A 20,805-nucleotide genomic window follows, 5' to 3' on the forward strand; every position below is an offset into this window, starting at 1 on the left:
AGCTGAGCTTATATCCCCAGTCCATGGTTGGGCTTTTTTGGTTTTTTTTTTTTTTTTTTTTTTTTTTTTTTTTTTGATACCGGGGATTGAACTTGGGGCACTCGACCACTGAGCTACATCCCAGCCCTATTTTTTATTTTATTTAGAGACAGGGTCTCACTGAATTGCTCAGTGCCTCGCCTTTGCTGAGTCTGGCTTAGAACTCATGATCCTCCTGCCTCACAGGCATGCATGCTCCTCCTCACCGGATTTTGTTTTGTTTTTGTACTGGGGATTGAACCAGGGCTGCTAAACCACTGAGTCACATCCTCAGCCATTTTTATTTTTTATTTTCAGATAGGCCTTGCTAAGTTGCTGAGGCTGGCTTTGAGCTTGTGATCCTCCTTTATGGTCCTCCCAAGTTGTTGGGATCACTGGTGTGTGTCACTGTGCCCAACTGAACAGTGCTTTGAAGGAGGAGACAGCTTTGTGTTAGCATGTCTGGAACATATCTGAAGCATATGTTCCTTGAAGTGAGATATGATCACTTAAAAATTAGTTACTGCTGGGGCTGGGGTTGTGGCTCAGTGGTAGAATGCTTGCCTTGCATGCATAAGACACTAGGTTCAATCCTCAGCACCAAATAAAAATAAAATAAAGGTATTGTGTCTACTTACAACTAAAGAAAAAAAAGACAGTTATGGCAAGGCATGGTGGTGCATACCTGTAATCCCGATGCTCCTGAGGTTGAGGCAGGAGGATTGCAAGTTTGAGACCATCCTTAGCAATTAAGGGAGGCCCAAAGCAGCTTAGTAAGACCCTGTCTTTTTTTTTTTTTTTTGGTTTTACTTTTTAAATACATGACAGCAGAATGCATCACAATTCCTATATTACACATATAGAACAGTAAGACCCTGACTTAAAATAAAAAAATAAAAATGGCTGGGGATGTGGCTCTGTAGTTACGTGCTCCCCCATTCAGTCACCAGTATCAAAAGAAAAAAAAAAAAAAGAAAAAGAAAAAGATACATACTGTAAAATGGCTCTCTAGAAAATTCGCCCCAGTGTGTCTTCTCAACAGTGTGGGGACCTGTCTCCTTCCTTGTCCTTTTGCCCACACTGGTGTCCTCCTCAAACTTTTGTGTTTGCATATCTGATAAATGAGAAATGGTTATCTCCTTGTTTTGCATTTCTCAGTCTAGAATGAACTTTCTCTTTCCCCTGTTTACTGGCCCTGGATACTAGTTAAGATTTTGATATGCATGGATAGTCCTGGGTGGAACATTCCAGGGAGAGGCAACTATGCAAGAAATCCTTACTGTGCACTTTGCAATATTTACAGTGTTGTGACTAGGCAAAACTATACAAGGAACTTTCTTGCTGCTAAGTTTCTGTTCCTCATTGAGGTTGCAAATTCTAGGTGTCCCAGGCCAGCTTCTAAGAGGAAGCCTGAGAAGTTGAGAATCAGAGAAGGTCCCTTTTTCTTTTGTCCACCCCTCCCCCGCAGTACTGGGGATTCCACCTGCTACCTTCAGCTTGCTAGGCAAACTCTCCACCATTCAGCTCCATCCTGAGCCCTTTTTACAATTTTATTTTCAGACAGGGGCTGAGTTGCTGAGGCTGGCCTCAAACTTGGAATCCTCCTGCCTTAGCCTCCCTAGTAGCTGGGATTATAGGCATGTGCCACCCCACTCAGCCTGATTGAAACCAGGGGTGATTAACCACTGAGCCACATCCACAGAACTTTCTATTTTTTATTTTGAGACAGGGTCTTGCTAAACTGCTGAGCTTGGCCTCAAACTGACAATTCTCAATTCTCTTCCACATCACTGGGATTACAGATATGTGCCACCATGCCCAGCTGTTTTGCCCATTTTTGATTTAGGTTATTTGTTTTCTTGCTATGGAGTTGTTTGAGTTCCTTATGATTTCTGGTTTGGGGTTTTGTTGTTGTTGTTGTTGTTTGGTACCAGGGATTGAACCCAGGGGTGCTCAACCAGTGAGCCACATCTCCAGCCCTTTTTATGTTTTGAGACAGGATTTCATTAAGTTTCTGAGGCCTTACTAAGTTGCAGAGACTGTCTTGGAACTTGTGATCCTCCTGCCTCAGCTTCTAGAGCACAGGGATTACCTGTGAGCACCTCTGTGCCTGGCTGGATTCTGATTATTAACCCCTTATCAGATGATTTGTTTGCAGGTATTTTCTCCTATTCTCTAGGTTGTCTTGCTTCATCCTGTGGTTTCCTCTTATAGATCCCTTTCTTTCTGGGGGATCATGATATCTTGGTAGGGTTTTGAAAGATAAGGAAGATTTGGGAAAGCAGAACTAGGGATGGAAGTCTGAGCAGGCAACACAGCAGATTAGCAGGAAGCTCCTCTTGGGACCACACTGGAGGATGAGACCCAATGGGGAAAGTAGGATTTAGCCTCAGTATCGGGCTGGGTCTAGAAGTGGAAGAGTGCTTGGCATTCTAATTAGCTGACCCAATTTTCAGAAAGCTCTGAGTGACATAGGATATTCAGCCAAAGAGCTGACAGTTCCACTTTTTTTTTTTTTTTTTAATTAAGATTTTTTTTTTTTTTTTTTTTGGTAACTACATCCCCAGCCCTTTTTGGTTTTTATTTTTTAGTACTATTATTATTTTTAAGATGTTGATGGTTCTTTATTTTATTCATCTATTTATATGGGGTGCTGAGAATTAAACCCAGTGCCTCACACATGCTAGGTAAGCACTCTACCACTGAGCCACAACCCCAGCCCCCTTGTTTTTTATTTTGAGACAGAGTTTCACTTTTTGCTTAGGGCCTTGCTGAATTGCTAAGGCTGGCCTTGAATTTGCAATCCTCCTGACTCTGGAGCTGCTGGGATTCATAGGCCACCATGTCCTGCCAGTTTTACATATTTGCAGGAAAAAAATATTAAAGAAATAAAGGAGGGCTGGGGATGTGGCTCAAGCGGTAGCGCGCTTGCCTGGCATGCGTGTGGCCCGGGTTTGATCCTCAGCACCACATACAAACAAAGATGTTGTGTCCGCCGATAATTAAAAAATATTAAAAATTCTCTCTCTCTCCCTCTCTCTTTAAAAAAAAAAAAAAAGAAATAAAGGAGTTGGACATAGGGGCTCACACCTGTAATCCCTGCAGTTTGTAATCCCTGCAGCTTGGAACGCTGAGGCAGGAGGATCAAGAGTTCCATGCCAACACTCAGCAACTTAGCAAGAACCTGTCTCAAAAATAAAATGTTTGCTGGGCAAGGTGGCGCACACCTGTAATCCCAGCACTCTCCAGGCTGAGATGGGAGGATCATGAGTTCAAAGCCAGCCTCAGCAATGGCAAAGTGCTAAGCAACTCAATGAGACCCTGTCTCTAAATAAAATACAAAATAGGGCTGAGGGTGTGGGTCAGTGGTTGAGTGCCCCCGAGTTCAATCCCTGGTATCCCAAAAAATTTAAAAAAATAAAACAGTAAAAGCTCAGGTATAGGTTTGGGGATATAGCTCAGTTGGTAGAGTGCTTGCCTTGTATGCATAAAGCCTCTCAGGGCTGGAGTCCTGCTCTTGTGACCTCATTTAACTTCCATCACCTCATAGTCCCCAATTCCCCCCCCAAAAAAAAAAAATCACACTGGGTGTTAGGGCTTCAACATAAGAATTTGTGGGAAACACAAGTGTTCACCTTAACCAAATAGCACTAGAAAAAAGATTTGCAAGCACAAAACAGCAAGAGACTATTCCAAAACAGCATTATAATAAAGTGTTAGAATTCACTGTTGTTCATTTCTGTATTGGGAGTTGAACCCAGGGGTGCTCTACCACTGAGCCACATCCCCACTCCTTTTTATTTATTTTGAGACAGGGTCTCGCTAAGTTGCTTAAGGCCTCATCAAGTTGCTGAGGCCAGTCCCGAACTTGTGACCCTCCTGCCTCAGCGTCCCGAGTTGCTGGGATTACTGGTACGTGACACTGTACCTGGGAAAATTTACTATTTTGTTATATAAATAAGAAGGTGTTTATTGTGAGCAGTAGTGCTAGGGGTACCCAGAAAATATGGATAGGCAAACAGAAAGTAAAAATTATCCTGTTGGGCACAGTGGCGCATATCTGTAATTCCAGTTGCTCAGTAGGCAGGAGGATGACAAGTTTGAGGCCATCCTTGGCAAGCCTGACCCCAAGTAAAAATTTTTCAAAGGCAACAGCAACTTGGAGAGATGCCTTGGCCAAAGTGCCCCAAACCATGCCTGGTTGCAAAGTGTCTCAGAAGTAGAACACTCCTGGGATCAACCCCCAAATCAGCAAAGATATAGTGTGGAGTAGACCGGAAGAGAGGGAAGCAAAGCAGGGCTGGGCACGTGGCTAAGTCCCATAGCCCCAGCTACGTAGAAGGCTGAGGCAGGAGGATGGCAAGTTCAAGGCCAGCCTCAGCAACTAGCTAGACCCTGTCTCAAAATAAAAAAATATAAATGGCCTGAGATGCAGTTCAGCGGTAAAGTGCCCCAGTACAAAAAAAAAAAAAAGAATAGAATATCCAGAGCTGGGTTTACAGGTGTGCAGTAGTGGATACCAGCTCTGGATTCATTCAATTCTCAGCATTGCAAAAAATTAAAAGAAGTATCTTACCACACATAAATGCATTCTCCCCATGGCCCTGGCCATGCTGAAAGTTGAACCCAGGCCTCTACACGTTAGGCAAGTTTGTCACCCTGAACTGTGTTCCCAACCCTTAAGTAACTGCTCTTACTGTTCTGGTGATTTCCCCTTTCAGATCTTTTCTCACTGTGTGTTTGTGTATTTGAACCCCAGAGATCTATGTGTGTCCCTGCACGGGTGCATGCACACAGTTTAGCTCTCTATGTCTCTATGTCTCCTGACTATCTCAATAAAACATCTGTGCTTTACCAACAATATGGTGGTGCACTGGGTTCGAGTCTCAGCACCACATATAAATAAAGGTCCATTAACAACTAAAAAGTATTTTGAAAATATATATATATAGTGGTGCAGATACCTGGATGCTGGTGGTGAGTATTTTGATTGTTTGTAACTTTAAGATGATCAAAGCAGGACTGGGGATATAGCTCAGTTGGTAGAGTGCTTGCCTCAAATGTACAAGGCCCTGGGTTCAATCCCCAGCACCACACACACAAAAAAAATAATCAAATCAGGTCTTTGGCCAGGTGCGGTAGTGCACACCTGTAATCCCAGCGGCTTTTCTGCTGCTGGTCCTTTCCCTGAAGGGGTTGGATGGGATGTGGCACACTGACCCATAGTAAAGATGGCACTGATGTTCTGTGTTGTTCTCTTTACAGCAGTTCTCAGCCCTGACAGAAGTAATTTTCCACTTCCTAATCGAGCCCAAAGAGGTAAGTATTTTGTGATAAGGACAGTTGCGAAGCACAGGTCAGTGGGTCTGAGGAACTTCGAAAGTGAACTCCTGGTCCCTCTTTTCAGGTGGAAAGGTTTCTGGCTCAACTGTCTGAATTTGCCACCACCAATCAGATCAGTCTGGGCCCTCTCAGAAGCATCGTGAAAAGCTTCCTCCTGGTTCCCAATGGTGAGTAGCTCCATTGGCAGTTGTGGCTGGAGATGTTACCCAACATGCTTTTTTGAGGGGTGGGGGTACCAGGGATTGAACTCAGGGGCACTTGACCACTGAGCCACATCCTCAGCCCTATTTTGTATTTTATTTAGAGAGAGGGTCTCACTGAGTTGCTTGGAACCTCATCTTTGCTGAGGCTGGCTTAGAACTCATGATCCTCCTATCTCAGTCTCCCTAGCCCTGTGATTACAGACCTGTGCCACCACCTCGCCCAGCACCTGAGCATTCTTGAGTCCAGAGAGTCATCCAAGTATGCTCACGATCCTCCTGTCTCAGCGTCTCAGCTCCTGGGATTAGAGGTGTACACCACCATACCTGGACCTTTTTATTTTTAATTTTTAAATTTTTTTAAAAACATTTTTAAATATTTATTTATTTATTTTTTTGGCGGACACAACATCTTTGTTTGTATGTGGTGCTGAGGATCGAACCCGGGCCACACGCATGCCAGGCGAGCACGCTATCGCTTGAGCTACATCTCCAGCCCTAATTTTTAAATTTTTAATAATTTTTTTTTGTGTGTGTGTGTGTGTGGTGCTGAGGATCAAACCCAGGGCCTTATGCCTACAAGGTAAGCACTCTACCAACTGAGCTATATCCCCAGCCCCTTTTTTTTTTTTTTTTTTAATTTTGAGGTGGGTTTCTCTAAATTACCCAGGCTGGTCTTGAACTTGTGATTGTCCTGCCTCAGCCTTCCAAATTACTGGGATTATAGGCTTGTGCCAGCTTGCTCAAGTATACTACAGATGTTTTGAGGAACAGAGTTTGCCTAGAACAATCAGTAAATGTTCCCAGTGGAAGGGAGGAGGTCAGGAACAGGAACATTCAGCTGTAGGGATGTTCATTGTAGTACTGTTTATGGTGGAGCAAAATTAGAAACCATCAGATTGCCTGGCAGCAAGGGATTGTTTTAACAAGCCGTAGTCATTCTTTATAGGGAAACATGGTGGTCAAAAACATATACTTCTGGGCTGGGGCTAGGGCTGGGGCTGGGGCTGGGACTGGGACTGGGCTCAGTGTAGAGCGCTTACCTAGTGTGTGTGAGGCACTGGGTCGGATTCTAAGCACCACATAAAAATAAATAAAATAAAGGTATTGGTTCATCTACAACTAATTGTATACTTCTGCCAGGCACGGTGGCACATGCCTGTAATCCCAGTGGTTTGGAGGCTGAAACAGGAGGATTGCAAATTTGAAGCCAAAAGTCTCAGCAAGAAGTGAGGAGCTAAGCAACTCAGTGAGACCCTGTCTCTAAATAAAATACAAAAGGGGGCTGGGGATCTGGCTCAGTGGTCAAGTGTCCCTGAGTTCAATCCCTGCTATCCAAAAAAAAAAAAAAAGGGTATACTTCTGCCAGGCATGGTGGCCCAGGCCTGTAGTTCAGCAGCCTAGGAGGCTGAGGCAGGAGAGTCCAAAGTTCAAAGCCAGCCTCAGCAATTTAGCAAGGTCCTAAGCAACTTAGTGAGATCCTGTCTCAAAATAAAAAATAAGGGCTGGGGATGTGGCTCAGTTGGTAAGTGCCCTAGTTCAGTCCCTGCTACAAAAAAAAAATATATATATACACACACACACACACACACACACACACACACACTTCTGAGTCAGCCAGGTGCCTGATCTCTCCACACCCCTAGAAGTGGCCCTCCAGAACAGTGATCTTCCCTCCAACTAAGCAATTTTTTTTTTTAAAGAGAGGGAACATGTACAGATTGAGACCATGTAAATAAAATACTTAGCCCTAATAAAAGGTGGGGGTTTTTTTCTATTATTCACTAATTTAAAAGATGCTATTGAGGAAAATGTAATAATATGGAAAACTTTCACAATATATGATTTGTTTTTTCTCTGGTACTGGGAATTGAACCCAAAAGCACTTAACCATGAAGCCACATCCCAGCCCTTTCTATTTTTATCTTGAAACACCATCTTACTAAGTTACTTAGGGCCTCACTAAATTGCCAAGGCTGGCCTCAAACTTGCAATCCTCCTGCCTCAGTATCAGGAGTCACTGGGATTTCAGGAATGTACCACCATGCCTGGTTTTATTTCCTATTTTGATAGAGCATCTTGTTAAGTTGAAGGTGCTGGACTCAAATTTGTGATCCTCCTGCCGTGGCCTTGGCACACACCTTGCTGGTGTGTGCTAGGAGTACAGGCACACACCAGCAAGCCTGGCCACTGATCATAAAAATAACAGTTTAAGAACGGAAGATGTATGTAGCTCAGCGGTAGGTAGAGTGTGTGCTTAGCATATTTGATTTGAGACACTGGGTTGGATTCCTCAGCATGGGGGCAAAAAACAAAGTTAGCTGTGGCCATATCTAGAAGGTAGGATTCCAAGTTGGTCTAATTGTTTGGTTTTTGGCTATGTATTGTCTACCAGGTTGCTACTGTTAATATGGAAAATTAACTAATAGTTTATTTAAAGACAGATGTGAGGGCTGGGGATGGAGCTTGGTGGTAGAGCACTTACTGGCCTACCATGCACAGGGGTCCTGGTTTCAGTACTGCAAAGGGGGGGAGGGAAGAAGGGGGAGAGAGAGGAGGAAAGAAGGGGAGGGTGTGGAGGGAAGAAGGGGGAGAGAGAAGGGTAACTTTGAGCCTAGTTTTGAAGAGTGAGTAATTTTGACCAGGCTGAGAGGAATTAGGCCAGCATCCTGAGCCAAACACTGGTGCACACCTGCAACCCCAGCTGCTCAGGAGGTGAGGCAGAAGGATTCCAAGTTCAAGGCCAGCCTGGGCAACTTAGTGAGACCCTGTCTCTAATAAATTTTATTTTTAAAAAGGACTGGGAAAGTAGCTTAGTGGTAGAACATCCCTGGGTTCAATCCCCAGGACCAAAAAAAAAAAAAAAAAGGAAGAAGAAACTGGGGGCTTAATTTGTTTGTCCCTGTGGTGGTACCTTCCCTTCCCTTCCCCCCACTTTTTTTCCTGTACCAGGGATTGAACCCAGGGGTGCTTAACCATGAACCAAGACCCCTTTGAGACAGGGTCTTGCTAAGTCATCTAGGGCTTCACTAAGTTGCTGAGGCTGGCCTTGAACTTGTGATCCTCCTGCCTCAGTCTCCCGAGTCACTGGGGTGACAGGCGTGCACTACTGCACCAAACTGAAAATCCCTTCTTTGCCTTGTATTATGCTCCTTAGATTCTATGGGGTGAAACCAGAACAGTCTAGAGGTTTCTAATTGCAAAATTTTCTGATCTATTTCTGTGATTCTTGCATTTTTTTGTCCTCTTGGTTGAATGAGAAATTGAAGTTTCTTTTAATACAGGAACACGTTTTTATTACAAACTTTTTAAATAATGCAGAGCTATGGAGGAGTCAAAAGTGAAAATCCCAGGCTGGGGAGGTTCTCAGTGGTTGAGCACTAACAGAGCACCTTGTTCGAGGCCCTGGGTTCAACCCCCTGTACCTAAAAAAAAATTTTTTTTAAATAAATGTTTTTAGTTGTAGATAGAGCTTTATTTTACTTATTTTTACGTGGGTCTGAGGTTCAAACTTAGTGCCTCACATGGGCCAGGCAAGCACTCTACCATTGAGCCCCAGCCCCCGCCCCTAAAAAACATTTTATTTTATTTTTATTTATTTATTTTTTTTTTTAAAGAGGATATTTATTTTTTAGTTTCAGGTGGACATAATATTTTTTATTTTTATGTGGTGCTGAGGATTGAACCCAGTGCCTCATGCATGCTAGGTGAGCGCTCTACCACTGAGCCATAACCCCAGCCCTAAAAAACATTTTAAAGTAGGATGAGCGTAAATGAGGGGTGTATGTGTGTGTGTGTGTCACTGAAGATCAAACCCAGGCCTTTGCCCATGCTGAACAGGTGCCCAGCACTGAGCCCTGAGCTGCACTCTCAGACCTCAAGCCTTTATTGGTTGACTGACCAACCAGCTTTCGGCCCTGTGTCTCACTGTCAGACTATGACATCAAGTTTCCATCACCTGCTGATGGGGACCTGAACTTGCCTCTTGACTGGTCCAGAGCTTTGCCAGTTCTGGGTGGAGTGCTCTCGGGTTTGATCTGCTGAACCTCTGAGTCCACTGTCAGCTTCTCTTCCTTTTACACTCTGTCCTGCAGGGCCTTCCTGCCTGATCATCTGTTTCTTCTAGAACATCTCTGAAGCATCTGAGATTGCAGCTTGGCCCCTTCTTCTGCCTTGTCCTCTGATGTCTGTCTTTCCAGTCCCAAAGGCGCCATCCCAGGACAAGTTCTCAGCCTTGGGGCTTAGGTAGGGCATTAAGGGTCCCAGCATGGTTCCTGTTGCTGCTCCCAGCTCCTTACCATCTGTAATGGAGTCTTTAGTTTGGCACCCAAGACCTTTTACCGTTTAATCCACAAAGTAAGAGCCTTTGGGTCCCATCCCCTTCTCTTCCGGAACCCTGGTTGTGCTTACCTGGTGAGATGCCATTGCAACAGTGCCGCTTGTCACAGCTGAGGGGCCCTCACAGGGACTCTCCCCCAGTGGGCATGTCATGTCCACCAATACAAGGCTTCAGTGGCCACACAGAGCCAGGACTTCCTTGTTCCCCATCCCTAGCCTTGAAACCTTGGAGACCCACACACACTGCCACGTCTCAGCCTCCGAAAAGTCCTATAGGGAAGAAGCTGCTGAACCAGTGTCTGTTCACTGGGAACTGTGCAGCCCTCCTTTTTGGGAGGTGGGGACAGAAGGGATCTCAAGTAAAAGCTTTGAAAAGTGCTTTTTTTTTTGTTAAGAGACAGGGTCCCACTTAAGTTGCCTAGGCTGGTTTCAAACTCCTGGGCTCAAGTGATCCTCCTGCCTCAGCCTCCTGAGTTACTAGAATTATAGGTGTGCACCACCCACACCTGGCAAGTATGTAATTCATAAGAGGACCCCACTTTCACAGCTGTCCACCCCTGGCCAAATTGTTTCATCTGCACCCACCCCTTTTTTATTGCTCTCCAAACTGAGTTATTTTAAAGTAAATGTCAGTTGTACCATTTTACTGCTAAGTACTATCTCTAAAAGATAACCACAATGTCATTATCATCTGAAAGGAAACTATGCAATCAGTGCTCAGATGTCCCCATTGTCTAGTGCAGTGAGTGTGTGGGTGGTTGGTTGCTCCCATCTGGATCCACATAAGGGCTCCACCTTGCATTTGGTTGCTGGGTGGCCTTCCAGAAAGTTCTGGCTTACTCCCTGTGGCTGCATAAGACCTTGAGCCAAGTGACTGAACCTGTCTAAGAATCAGTTTCATCAAGGATGAAATGGAGCTTGAGGGCACCTCAAGCTGCTTGCTAGAAAGGTGAGAAAGCTAATGAATGTAAAGTGCTGACCAGAATGCACGATGGCTGGTCTGCTGCTTTAATTATGACTGTCATTATGGTTATGTCATCTTTTAGGACTACAGATAACTTGGCAGTAGAGACTCTATTTAAGCCTGGGTTTTTCTGGTATTTTTGTGTTTTTTAGTACTAGGGATTGAGCTTAGGGGTGCTCTACCACTGAGCTAAGTCCCTAGCCCTGCCTCACCCCGCATTTTGAGACAGGGTCTCCCTAAGTTTCTCAGGCTGCAATCCTGATTGCATGAGCGTCACATTAGGCTGTCTCAGGAGTTTTCCCCAAGGCCTCCTTAGGTCCAGGGCTGCAGGCCTGCCTTGGCTGGCATTTGCTCAGAACAAAGAATCACCAAAGGAAGAAACTGAAGAAGTTGAGATCCTGAGGCCTCCCAGGAGGCAGATGCATGTTTAAGTCTGGCTCCTGCCTCCTGCCTGCGGGAGACCAGAGTCTGCTGCTGGGCCTGGAGCTCAGTGAGCCTTCCTGTCCTCACTGTGGAGGCACGGCCAGGACAGACTGTCAGGATGACTGGAGCAGGAAGAATTAGGGTTTGGTGCCACTCTGGCCTGAAAGCCACTTGGCTCTGCCACTGACTGGCTGTTGTGGCCTTGCCCAAAAAGTAACTTTTTTTTTTCTTAATAAAAATGTACAACCAGGCGCAGTGGCACGTGCCTGTAATCCCAGTGGCTTGGGAGGCTGAGGCAGGAGGATCATGGGTTCAAAGCCAGCCTCAGCAGCAATGAGGCACTAAGCCACTCAGTGAGACCCTGTCTCTAAATAAAATACAACACAGGGCTGGGGATGTGGCTCAGTGGTAGAGAGCCCCTGAGTTCAATCCCTGGTAGCCCCCACCCTGAAAAAAATGCCCACAATTTTACCACTTTCACATTAAAACGACAACAACCTACTTCTACATGATTAGACTTTTCTTTAATGTATTTTTTTTTAGTTGTCAATGAACCTTTATTTATGTATTTTAAAAAATTTTTTGTTGGTGCTTGGTATTGAACCCAGGGCCTTGTGCCTGCTAGGCAAGCACTCTGCCATCTGAGCTATACCCTCGGACCCATTTATTTATTTATCAGATGGACACAAAATTTTTATTTTATTTATTTATTTATTTATGTGGTGCTGAGGATGGAACCTAGTGCCTCACACATGCCAAGCAGCACTCTGCCACAGAGCCACACACAATCCCAGCCCCCATTAGAGAATTTTTAAACAACAGAAAGGAAGAAAATAAAAGGAGCTGGAGGGAGATTTCAGTGGTAGTGTATTTGCAAAAAAAAAAGATCTGCTCTGGCCATAAACCAGGGAGCTGTCCCCTTGGTGGTCATGAGTGCGTCTCATGACTGGGAAGTCTCCCCTCTCAAGAGCCTATGGCTGGGGTTTCCTGGGGTCTTGCGTTTTTATTTCCCCGTGGTTTCCTTGCCCAGTCTGATCTTGGAGATAAAAGATTTCCTCTCTTTGTTTATGTGGTGGATTTTTACCGGCACCACAGCCTTTGGGATTGTTTTCCTGGATCGGGGTGGGGGTGGGCACTTGGACTCAAGGTGTAGGCTCAGGGCCCTGCCTTAGCCCTGGGTGTCTTTTTATCCTTTATTTAATTATTTTTTGGTGATTGAGAAGTGGATAGTCACAGAGCTCTTGTCCGGTTGTGACTCTAGGCTGCCCTCTGAAGTTGAAACCTTGAGAAGCCCAGACTGCTGGCCACATTCTGTCTTCAGGAATTACAGCTGAAAGCAGGACAAAGCAACCCCTGGAGGGGTGTTCTAGGGCTTCTGGAGGGAAGCTGAGACAGCCCCCTGCAAGTCACTTGTGAGCTGTAGAGGCCAGATGGCACTGTCTAGTAGAATTGTCTCTTTTATTAGTTATTTTTTAAAAATTTGAGACATTGTATCTAATTAAAACAAATTTTTTAAAAAATTGAGACAAGTGTCTTGCTAAGTTTCCCAGCCTGGACTCAAAGTTGTGATCCTTCTGCCTCAGCCTCCCCAAGTAGCTGGAATTACAGGCATGTGCATCCCATGGAGCTCCAGTAGAACCCAGAGATGCTTTCCCACGGAGCCATCACCCACTCTGGCTATTTCTTATGTTGAGACAGGGTCTCACTAACTTGCTTAGGGCCTCACTGAGTTGCTGAGGCTGGCCTCAGGCTTCCAAATCACTGGCCTCCCATAGAACTTTCTAGGCAAATGGGAATGGCCTATAATCTGCACTGTCCAGTGCAGCGGTCTCTGACCCTGTGTAGCTACTGAGCATTTGAAACAGCGCAACAGTAGGCTTTTAAATTTTACTTAATTTTAGTTAAAACGGTAGTGACAGCCAGGCACTGTGGTACACATTTTGTAATCCCAGAGACTCAGCAGAGGCTTAGACAGGAGGATGGCAAGTTTGAGGCCAGCCTCAGCAACTGAGACCCTGTGTTTAAATAAATAAGAATAAATCAATGTAAGTGACCAGAATGACCATAAATATAGGTAGATATTTCAAGTTTTGTCTCCAGCTTCTCCCACCCTCCCTGGAGGGCCGCTCTGTACTTGTACAGTGACCAGCATTGTTTCTGAAGTGTGTCTCCCCTCCCCCTGCTGGGTTGCAATCTTCCTGGTGCATAAGCCAAGCCTTTTGTCCTCTGCATCCCCCAGGTTATGCCGGTCAAATACTTGTTGCAGCAGATTCATTCTCGCCCTGTCTCCCCTGCCTCCCAGGTGCCTTGAAGAGGAGTCTCACAGCTGAGCAGGTCCGGGCGGATTTCCTAACTCTGGGTAGGTCACGCCCAGGGCTGCTGGGGGAGGGCCTCTGGGCTGTTTATTATGCTGATGAGCCCCCTTTCTCTTGCAGGCCTCAGTGAGGAGAAAGCCACTTACTTTTCTGAAAAGGTATAATTCTCGTCATCAAGGTTAAGATGGGTTGCTTTTATTTCAGTGAAAAGGAAAGAAAGGGGAAGTGCTGATGGGTGGGACCCTCAAGGCCTCATTTCTTTGGGTGCCACACCAACCAGTGACACAGGGCTTCTGATCCGCCTTGTTTAGTACATGTCATGCAAGTCACATTTTTTCTTCTCTAATTTGATGGAATATAAAGTTTTTTGTTTGGTCGTGTTTTTTTGTTTGTTTGTTTGTTTGTTTGTTTTGTGGTGCTGGGGATTGAACCCAGGGCTTTGTGCATGGGAGGCAAGCACTCTACCAACTGAGCTATACCCCCAGCCCTGTTTTTTTTTGTTTGTTTTTGTTTTTTTGGTACAGGGATTGAACTCGGGGTCACTCAATCCTTGAGCCCCATCCCCAGCCCTATTTTGTATTTATTTGGAGACAGGGTCTCACTGAGTTGCTTAGGGCCTCCCTTTGGCTGAGGCTGGCTCTGAACTCACAGTCCTCCTGCTTCAGCGTCCTGAGCTTCTGGGTTTAATAAATATAGTTTTGGGGTCAACATGGGTTAAGTCTTGGAAGGGAAGAAAACAATCACCTCGGCTTCGCTGCTCCATACCTCTTGTACCCCCCCATTTGTGTGAGTGGGGAGGAGCCCCTGGGTCTGTCTTCTCCCCACTCCCTGTAAATACTGAACTGCTGTTTGGGGTGGCATGGAGAGGGGGTGCGTTTTTCCCATGTTGTGACTCTGGCCTTTTGCTCTCCTCACAGTGGAAACAGAACGCCCCCACCCTTGCTCAGTGGGCCCTGGGGCAGACCCTGATGATTAACCAGCTTATTGACATGGAGTGGAAGTTTGGAGGTAACTGGTCAGAGCCAACTCCAGGATCCCAAGGGTTTGGGAGTCTTAGTCTCAAACACCATGGGGCCAGCAGCTTGCACTCACGTGGCTCCTGCTGACAACCTGTAAAATTGGGGTTTTCTGGGAAATCCTTCATCAGTCACTTCTTCATTTATTTTTCTCTTTTGTATCACAGTGACATCTGGAAGCAGTGAATTAGAAAAAGTGGGCAGTATTTTTTTACAAGTAAGTCTTCTCTTTATCTTTGAAAATGAGAAAAAAGGGCTAAGGTTGTGGCTCAGCCTTAGAGCACTCGCCTCTCATGTGCAAGGTCCTGGGTTCGATCCTCTGCACCACATAAAAATAAATAAATAAAGATATTGTGTCCAACTACAACTTAAAAAAAAAGAAAATGGGTAAAAAAAATTTATTGGTTAAAAAAACTATTAAGCCAGGAAATCACAGGTATTCCATCCAGGGCAGGAGGATTGCAAATTCAAGGCTAGCCTCAGCAATTTAGTGAGACCTAATCTCAAAGTTAAGGAAAAAATAATAACTGGGGGCTTAGCACAGGGGTGAATTGACCCTGGGTTCTATACCCTATACCAAAAAAAAAAAAAAAGAAAGAAAAGAAAAAGAAGAAACTGGACTGGGGATATAGCTCAGTTGGTAGAGTGCTTGCCTTTCCTCACATGCACAAGGCCCTGGATTCAGTCCCCAAAGAAACTATGTTGGAGGGCTAGGAGTGTGGCTCAGTGGTAGAGCACTTGCCTAGCATGTGTGAGGCCTTGGGTTCAATGTTAAATGACTGTGTAAATACTTATTCCACTGAATTTAAATCAGAGCAGTGTGATCCAAGGGCATGGTCACTGACTTGCCTACTTCTAGATTCACAGATCCTAGCCCAGTGCAGTGGCACACTCCTGTGATCCCAGCAACTCGGGAGGCTGAGGCAGGAGGATCACAAGTTGAAGGCCAGCCTCAGCAACTTAATGAGACCCTAAGCAACTGAGTAAGACCCTATCTCAAAACAAAAAGGTCTGGCGATGTAGTTCATTTATAAAGTACCCCGGGTTCAATCCCCAGTATCCAAAAAAATTAAACAGATCTTAATTTTATTCCTGAAAGTTTGGTTCTTCCTGTGATCATGGGAAGTGTCAGAGCTCCTATGGGGGGTGATGGGGACCACTTCTGTGCATCCCTGTGATGATGGGCTGGGGCTCGGGAGCAGAGCCCTGGAGTGCTTTGGCATTGAATTTGGATTAAAGGGTTTTGGAGAATTTCTTTGCCCAGTTGTCATCCTCTTAATTTACGTTTTTTGTTTGTTTTTTTTTTTTAGTTAAAGTTGGTGGTTAAAAAAGGAAATCAAACTGAAAATGTGTACCTAGGTGAGTCTGGATCCCTGTTGAGCCTTTCCCAGGTTCTCTTCTGTTGCTTAGGCTGGTGAGACCCACCACCAGCATGTCTCCAGGGAGAGAGTCTCCACCAGGCTGTGCAGGAGCCACCCCTGACCTTCCCCCTCAGGAAACCTGGTGCCAGAGCTTTGCTAAGCCACCAGCCTGTTGAAGACCCTGGCCTTGAAGCCCCTTTGTGAACAGGGAGCTGTGGGGGCTGGGAGGCTCCAAGCATGATGAAGACCAGAGGCTCTGGCTGAGCCTCCCCAGGCTTTCCTGACTCTGTGCTGTGGAGTGGTGCCATTTCTCACACTTCCCCATTTTTCTTAGGGAGCCAAGAACCTTCTGTGTTCAGGACTCTGTCCTTTACTGTGACCAATTTCCCATCTAGAGCTACTCAGATGTGCTAAGCCAAAAGAGAAAACAATCTGTGGTTGAGGATGTGGCTGAATGGTAGAGTGCTGCCTAGCATGCACTGGCCCTGGGATGGTTCCCCGAACTCAGCACACAAAAACAAGAACAGAACAAAAACAAAAAAATCCCGACTGGGCGTCTTGGCCCACACCTGTAATCCCAGCAACCCAGGAGGTTGAGGCAGGAGGATCACAAATTCAAAGCCAGCCTCAGCAGCTTCAACTTAGCGAGGCCCTAAAGAATTTGGGGAGACCCTGTCTTAAAATAAAATATAAAAAAAGGCTGGGAATGTGGCTCAGTGGTAAGCGCCCCTGGGTTCAATCCCTGGTACAGGAAAAAAAAAAAAAACAACTCTGGGTTGTGCGGTTCTATAGAGTTGGAAACATTTACCTCAAACTGGATTTTTTTTTTCTCCCCAGAATTAACCCTGCCCCAGTTCTACAGCTTCCTGCACGAGATGGAGCGAGCCAGGACCAGCATGGAGTGTTTGAGCTGATTTCTGTCTGCCTTCCCTTCCCTGGTGACTGCTTTCAAGGCACCTTCCTCTCTCCAGGTGGCCCTGCTGGCTCTTGGGAGTGCAGGTGTACAGAGGCTTCTGAAAAACAACGGGATTAAGTACTTACAGAGCCCAGCCCTGAGAGTCGCCCAGAACAGCACCACCACCCATCTCCAGACAAGTTTTAGATACCAACAGGCTACTGACTACACCTCAGATTTGGGTGGGGGCGGGGGGGAGGCCTCATCTCCCCACCAAAGTTCCACAGTAAAGAAATGGTACCTGGGGGCCAGGGTTGTGGCTCAAGTGATACAGCACTTGCCTAGCACACATGAGGCACTGGGTTTGATCCTCAGCATCACATAAAAATAATATAGATATTGTGTCCACCTAAAACTAAAAAATAAAATATTTTAAAAATTGAAAAAAAGAAACGGTATCTGGGCTAAATAAAGACATGAAAAAAAGAAAAAGAAATGATGCCATAACTTGAAATAAACACTCAACAGCAACTCAAGAGGCTGAGGCAGGAGGATCACAAGTTTAAGGCCAAACTCAGCAACTTAGTAAGACCCTATCTCAAAAAAAATTAAAAGCAGGGGGCTGGGGTTGTGGCTCAGTGGTAGAGCTCTTGCCTAGCATGTGTGAGGCACTGGGTTTGATTCTGCGCCACATATAAATAAATAAATAAAAGATCCATTGACAACTAAACTATTTTAAAAATAAAATGGGCTAGGGATGTAATTCAGTGGTAAAGCACCCCTGGCACCCCTGGGTTTAATCCCCCATACTTAAAAAAAAAAAAAAGGCAACATGCTAATTACCCTCCCCCCACCCAAAGCAGAAGCAGATTGCACAGGTGACTGACAGAGAGGGCTCTGTATGTCTTTGTTTATTTGGGATCTAGCTGACCACCTGTGTTGGTTAGATGATAAATAATACAGGTTCTGAAGAAAAGGTCTAAGTCCTATTTTTTTAAAGAATTTTTTTATATACATTTATTTTGTTTATTTTTGTATGGTGCTGAGGATCAAACCCAGGGCCTCGCACGTGCTACCTAAGTTGGACTGCTTAGGTTCCTATACTGGCCCTTCTGCCTGAGCACTCTATCTCTGAGCCCCAGCCCTAAATCCAGTTTTCTTTGTGCATGGATTAAAAACTCATCTGCTTTGCAGAGAGCTAAGGCCTTCCCTAGCCAGGCAGAGTGGTTTATGCCTATGATCCCAGCCACTCCTGAGGCTGAGGCAGGAGGATGGCACGTTTGAAGGCAGCTTCCACAATGAAGCAAGACCCTAAGCAGCTTAGTGAGACCTGTCTCAAACAAGGGGGCTGGGGCTGGGGCTCAGTGGCAGAGTACTTGCCTAGCATGTGTGAGGCACTGGGTCTGATCCCCAGCATCACATAAAAAAGCTAAACAAAATAAATGTATTGTGTCCATCTACAACTAAAAAATAAAGAAAATAATAAAAAGGGCTAAGGACGTGGCTTGATGGTCAAACACCCCTGGGTTTAATCCCTGGGTGCCTAAAAATGGAGATCCTGAGAACTTGGGGGGACCTCAGCACATCCAGTGCTGCTGGTCTCTCAGGACACTGCAGCACTTGCTCTCAGCTGGCCACTGGACAGATTCTGGCCAGCAGCTCTTTGCCCTGCCCAGGTCAGATGGGTCACCACAGTGGCTTCCAGATGACCCCACCTGTCTTCAGCCTCAGCTTCTTCCACAGCCCTGCCCACTTCCTGCTGGTCTTATGTGAGCCCACAAATCCAGCTGCTCAGACTCAGCATGGCGTCCAGGATGAAGCCCAACCCCCAACAGTGTGGCCCCGCCCACCTCTTCCAACACTCCATCTCCACTGTCCCCTAGCGGGTCCCTGTACTGGATCTCAAGCCATGGGCTCTCTCCTCTTGTCCCCTTGGACCTACAGTGCTTCCACACACTTCAGAGGGTCTCACAGGACCTCTTGGGCCTTCATCCATCTGCTGCAGGGGCCAGGAGTGCAGCTCTGGAGTTGGACTGCTTAGGTTCCGGTACTGGCCCTTCTGCTGATTAACCTTGTGACCTCTGGCAACTCCTTCACCTCAAAACCACAACTCCACCAGACGCCCTGTGGACACACTTGAAATCTAGATATTTAGAGCTGAGGCAGTAATACAAATTCAGACCAGCCACAGCAACTAAGCAAGACCCTGTCTCAAAAAAAATAAGCCAGGCATGGTGGCACATGCCTAAAATCCTAGGGACCCAGGAGGCTGAGATAGGAGGATTGCGAGTTCAAAGCCAGCCTCAGCAATTTAGCAAAGGCTTAAGCACCTCAGTGAGACCCTGTCTCTAAATAAAGTACAAAATAGGACTGGGGATGCGACTCAGTGGTCAAGTGCCCCTGAGTTCAATCCTTAGTACCCAAAAATAGTAAGAAGGGCTGGGGATATAGCTCTGTGGTAAAGCACCCCTGGGTTCAATCCCCAGTACAGGTAGGAGGGGACTGTCCTAAAATGGGTGCAGTTCTCACCTGAGTTACCAAGTAGATCACTCTGCACCTCCTCCGCTAAGCTGGGAGCTACTNCGCCACATCCCCAGCCCTATTTTGTATTTTATTTAGAGACAGGGTCTCAATGAATTCCTTAGCGCCTTGTCATTGCTGAGGCTGGCTTTGAACCCAGGATTCTCCTGGCTCAGCCTCCCAGCTCAGCTCTTTTTATTTTGAGGCCTGAACTCCCTGTGTTGCTGAAGCTGCCCTCCATTTGTGATCCTCCTCCTCAGCCTCTGCAGTTGCTGGTTTACAGGCCTGATCCACTATGTCCAGTGTAGCCTTCAGGCTTCTTGATAAGAAACTTGTTTTTCAGCTTGGTGAACCCTCTGCTGAGCATCTGCAGCTCCACTCCTCCTCCCACCCGCACGTGTTCTTTGTTGAGATGAAATGAGGTTGGGCATAGATCCTCCATGCTAGGACCTCACAAACCTGCCTCGCTTTATAAGAATGAATCTGGGAAGGGCTGGGTTTGTGGCTTGGGGTTGTGGCTCCGTGGCAGAGCGCTTACCTGGCACGTGTGAGGCTCTGGGTTAGATCCTCAGCACCACATGTAAATAAATGAAAAAAAATAGAAGTATAAAAGTATTATGTTCATCCACATCTAAAAATAAAAATTAAAAAAAGAATAAATCGGGCTGGGGATGTGGCTCAAGCGGTAGCCCGGGTTCGATCCTCAGCACCACATACAAACAAAGATGTTGTGTCCGCCGAAAACTACAATGAATAAATAAATATTAAAAAAAATTCTCTCTCTCTCTAAAAAAAAAAAAAAAGGAACTCTCTGTACCCTCCTTTCCTTCTCTACAAAATGGGGATAACAACTCAAATGAAAAAAAAAAAAAGAATGAATCTGGGAAAATTGTTCTGATTGTTGGTCAGGGTTGGTTTGTTTGTTTGTTTTGTGTGTGTGTACCAGGGATTGAATCCAGGGGCACTTAACCACTGAGCCACATCCCCAGCATATATATATAATTTTATTTATTTATTTATTTTTGAGACAGGGTATTGCTAAGTTGCTGAGTCTGGCTTTTAACTCATGATCCTCTTGCCTCAGCCTCCCAAGTTGCTGGGATTACAGGCAAGTGGCATTGGGCCTGGCTGTTGGTCAGTTTTAACATAGAGCAGAGATGGAACTGAAGGGTGAGGTGGCCAGGCTGGGTACCCATCTTCCGGAGCCATCTTCCACTAGCCGGCCAAGCCTTTGCTGCCTGATCCCACAGTCCTTGTTGGAGCTCCTGGGGCCCTGAGGAGGTAAAGATAAACCCTGGACACAGATAACAACAGTCTGTTTTCTATTCAAGTGCTCACTTCCTTTTGGATAGTGAGAGCCATTATGGACTCCTTAAACTCCTCCAGTCCCTTTGGGGTATTGGAATTTTGTC

General features: G+C 45.8%; 1 protein-coding gene across 1 annotated transcript; it reads left to right on the plus strand.

The window, feature by feature from the left end:
- The first annotated feature begins 4,986 nt into the window (after positions 1-4,986).
- Positions 4,987-17,261, plus strand: Commd7 (COMM domain containing 7). The gene is made up of 9 exons (XM_015484278.2): positions 4,987-4,995; positions 5,284-5,337; positions 5,426-5,528; positions 13,589-13,645; positions 13,722-13,759; positions 14,519-14,609; positions 14,785-14,834; positions 15,928-15,976; positions 16,816-17,261. The coding sequence occupies exons 1-9, from the start codon at positions 4,987-4,989 to the stop codon at positions 16,890-16,892; spliced, it is 528 nt and encodes a 175-aa protein (XP_015339764.2). The 3' UTR covers positions 16,893-17,261.
- Positions 17,262-20,805: the final 3,544 nt, after the last annotated feature.

Source organism: Marmota marmota, unplaced genomic scaffold (genome assembly GCF_001458135.2).
Source record: "Marmota marmota marmota unplaced genomic scaffold, marMar, whole genome shotgun sequence".
NCBI lineage: Eukaryota > Metazoa > Chordata > Mammalia > Rodentia > Sciuridae > Marmota > Marmota marmota.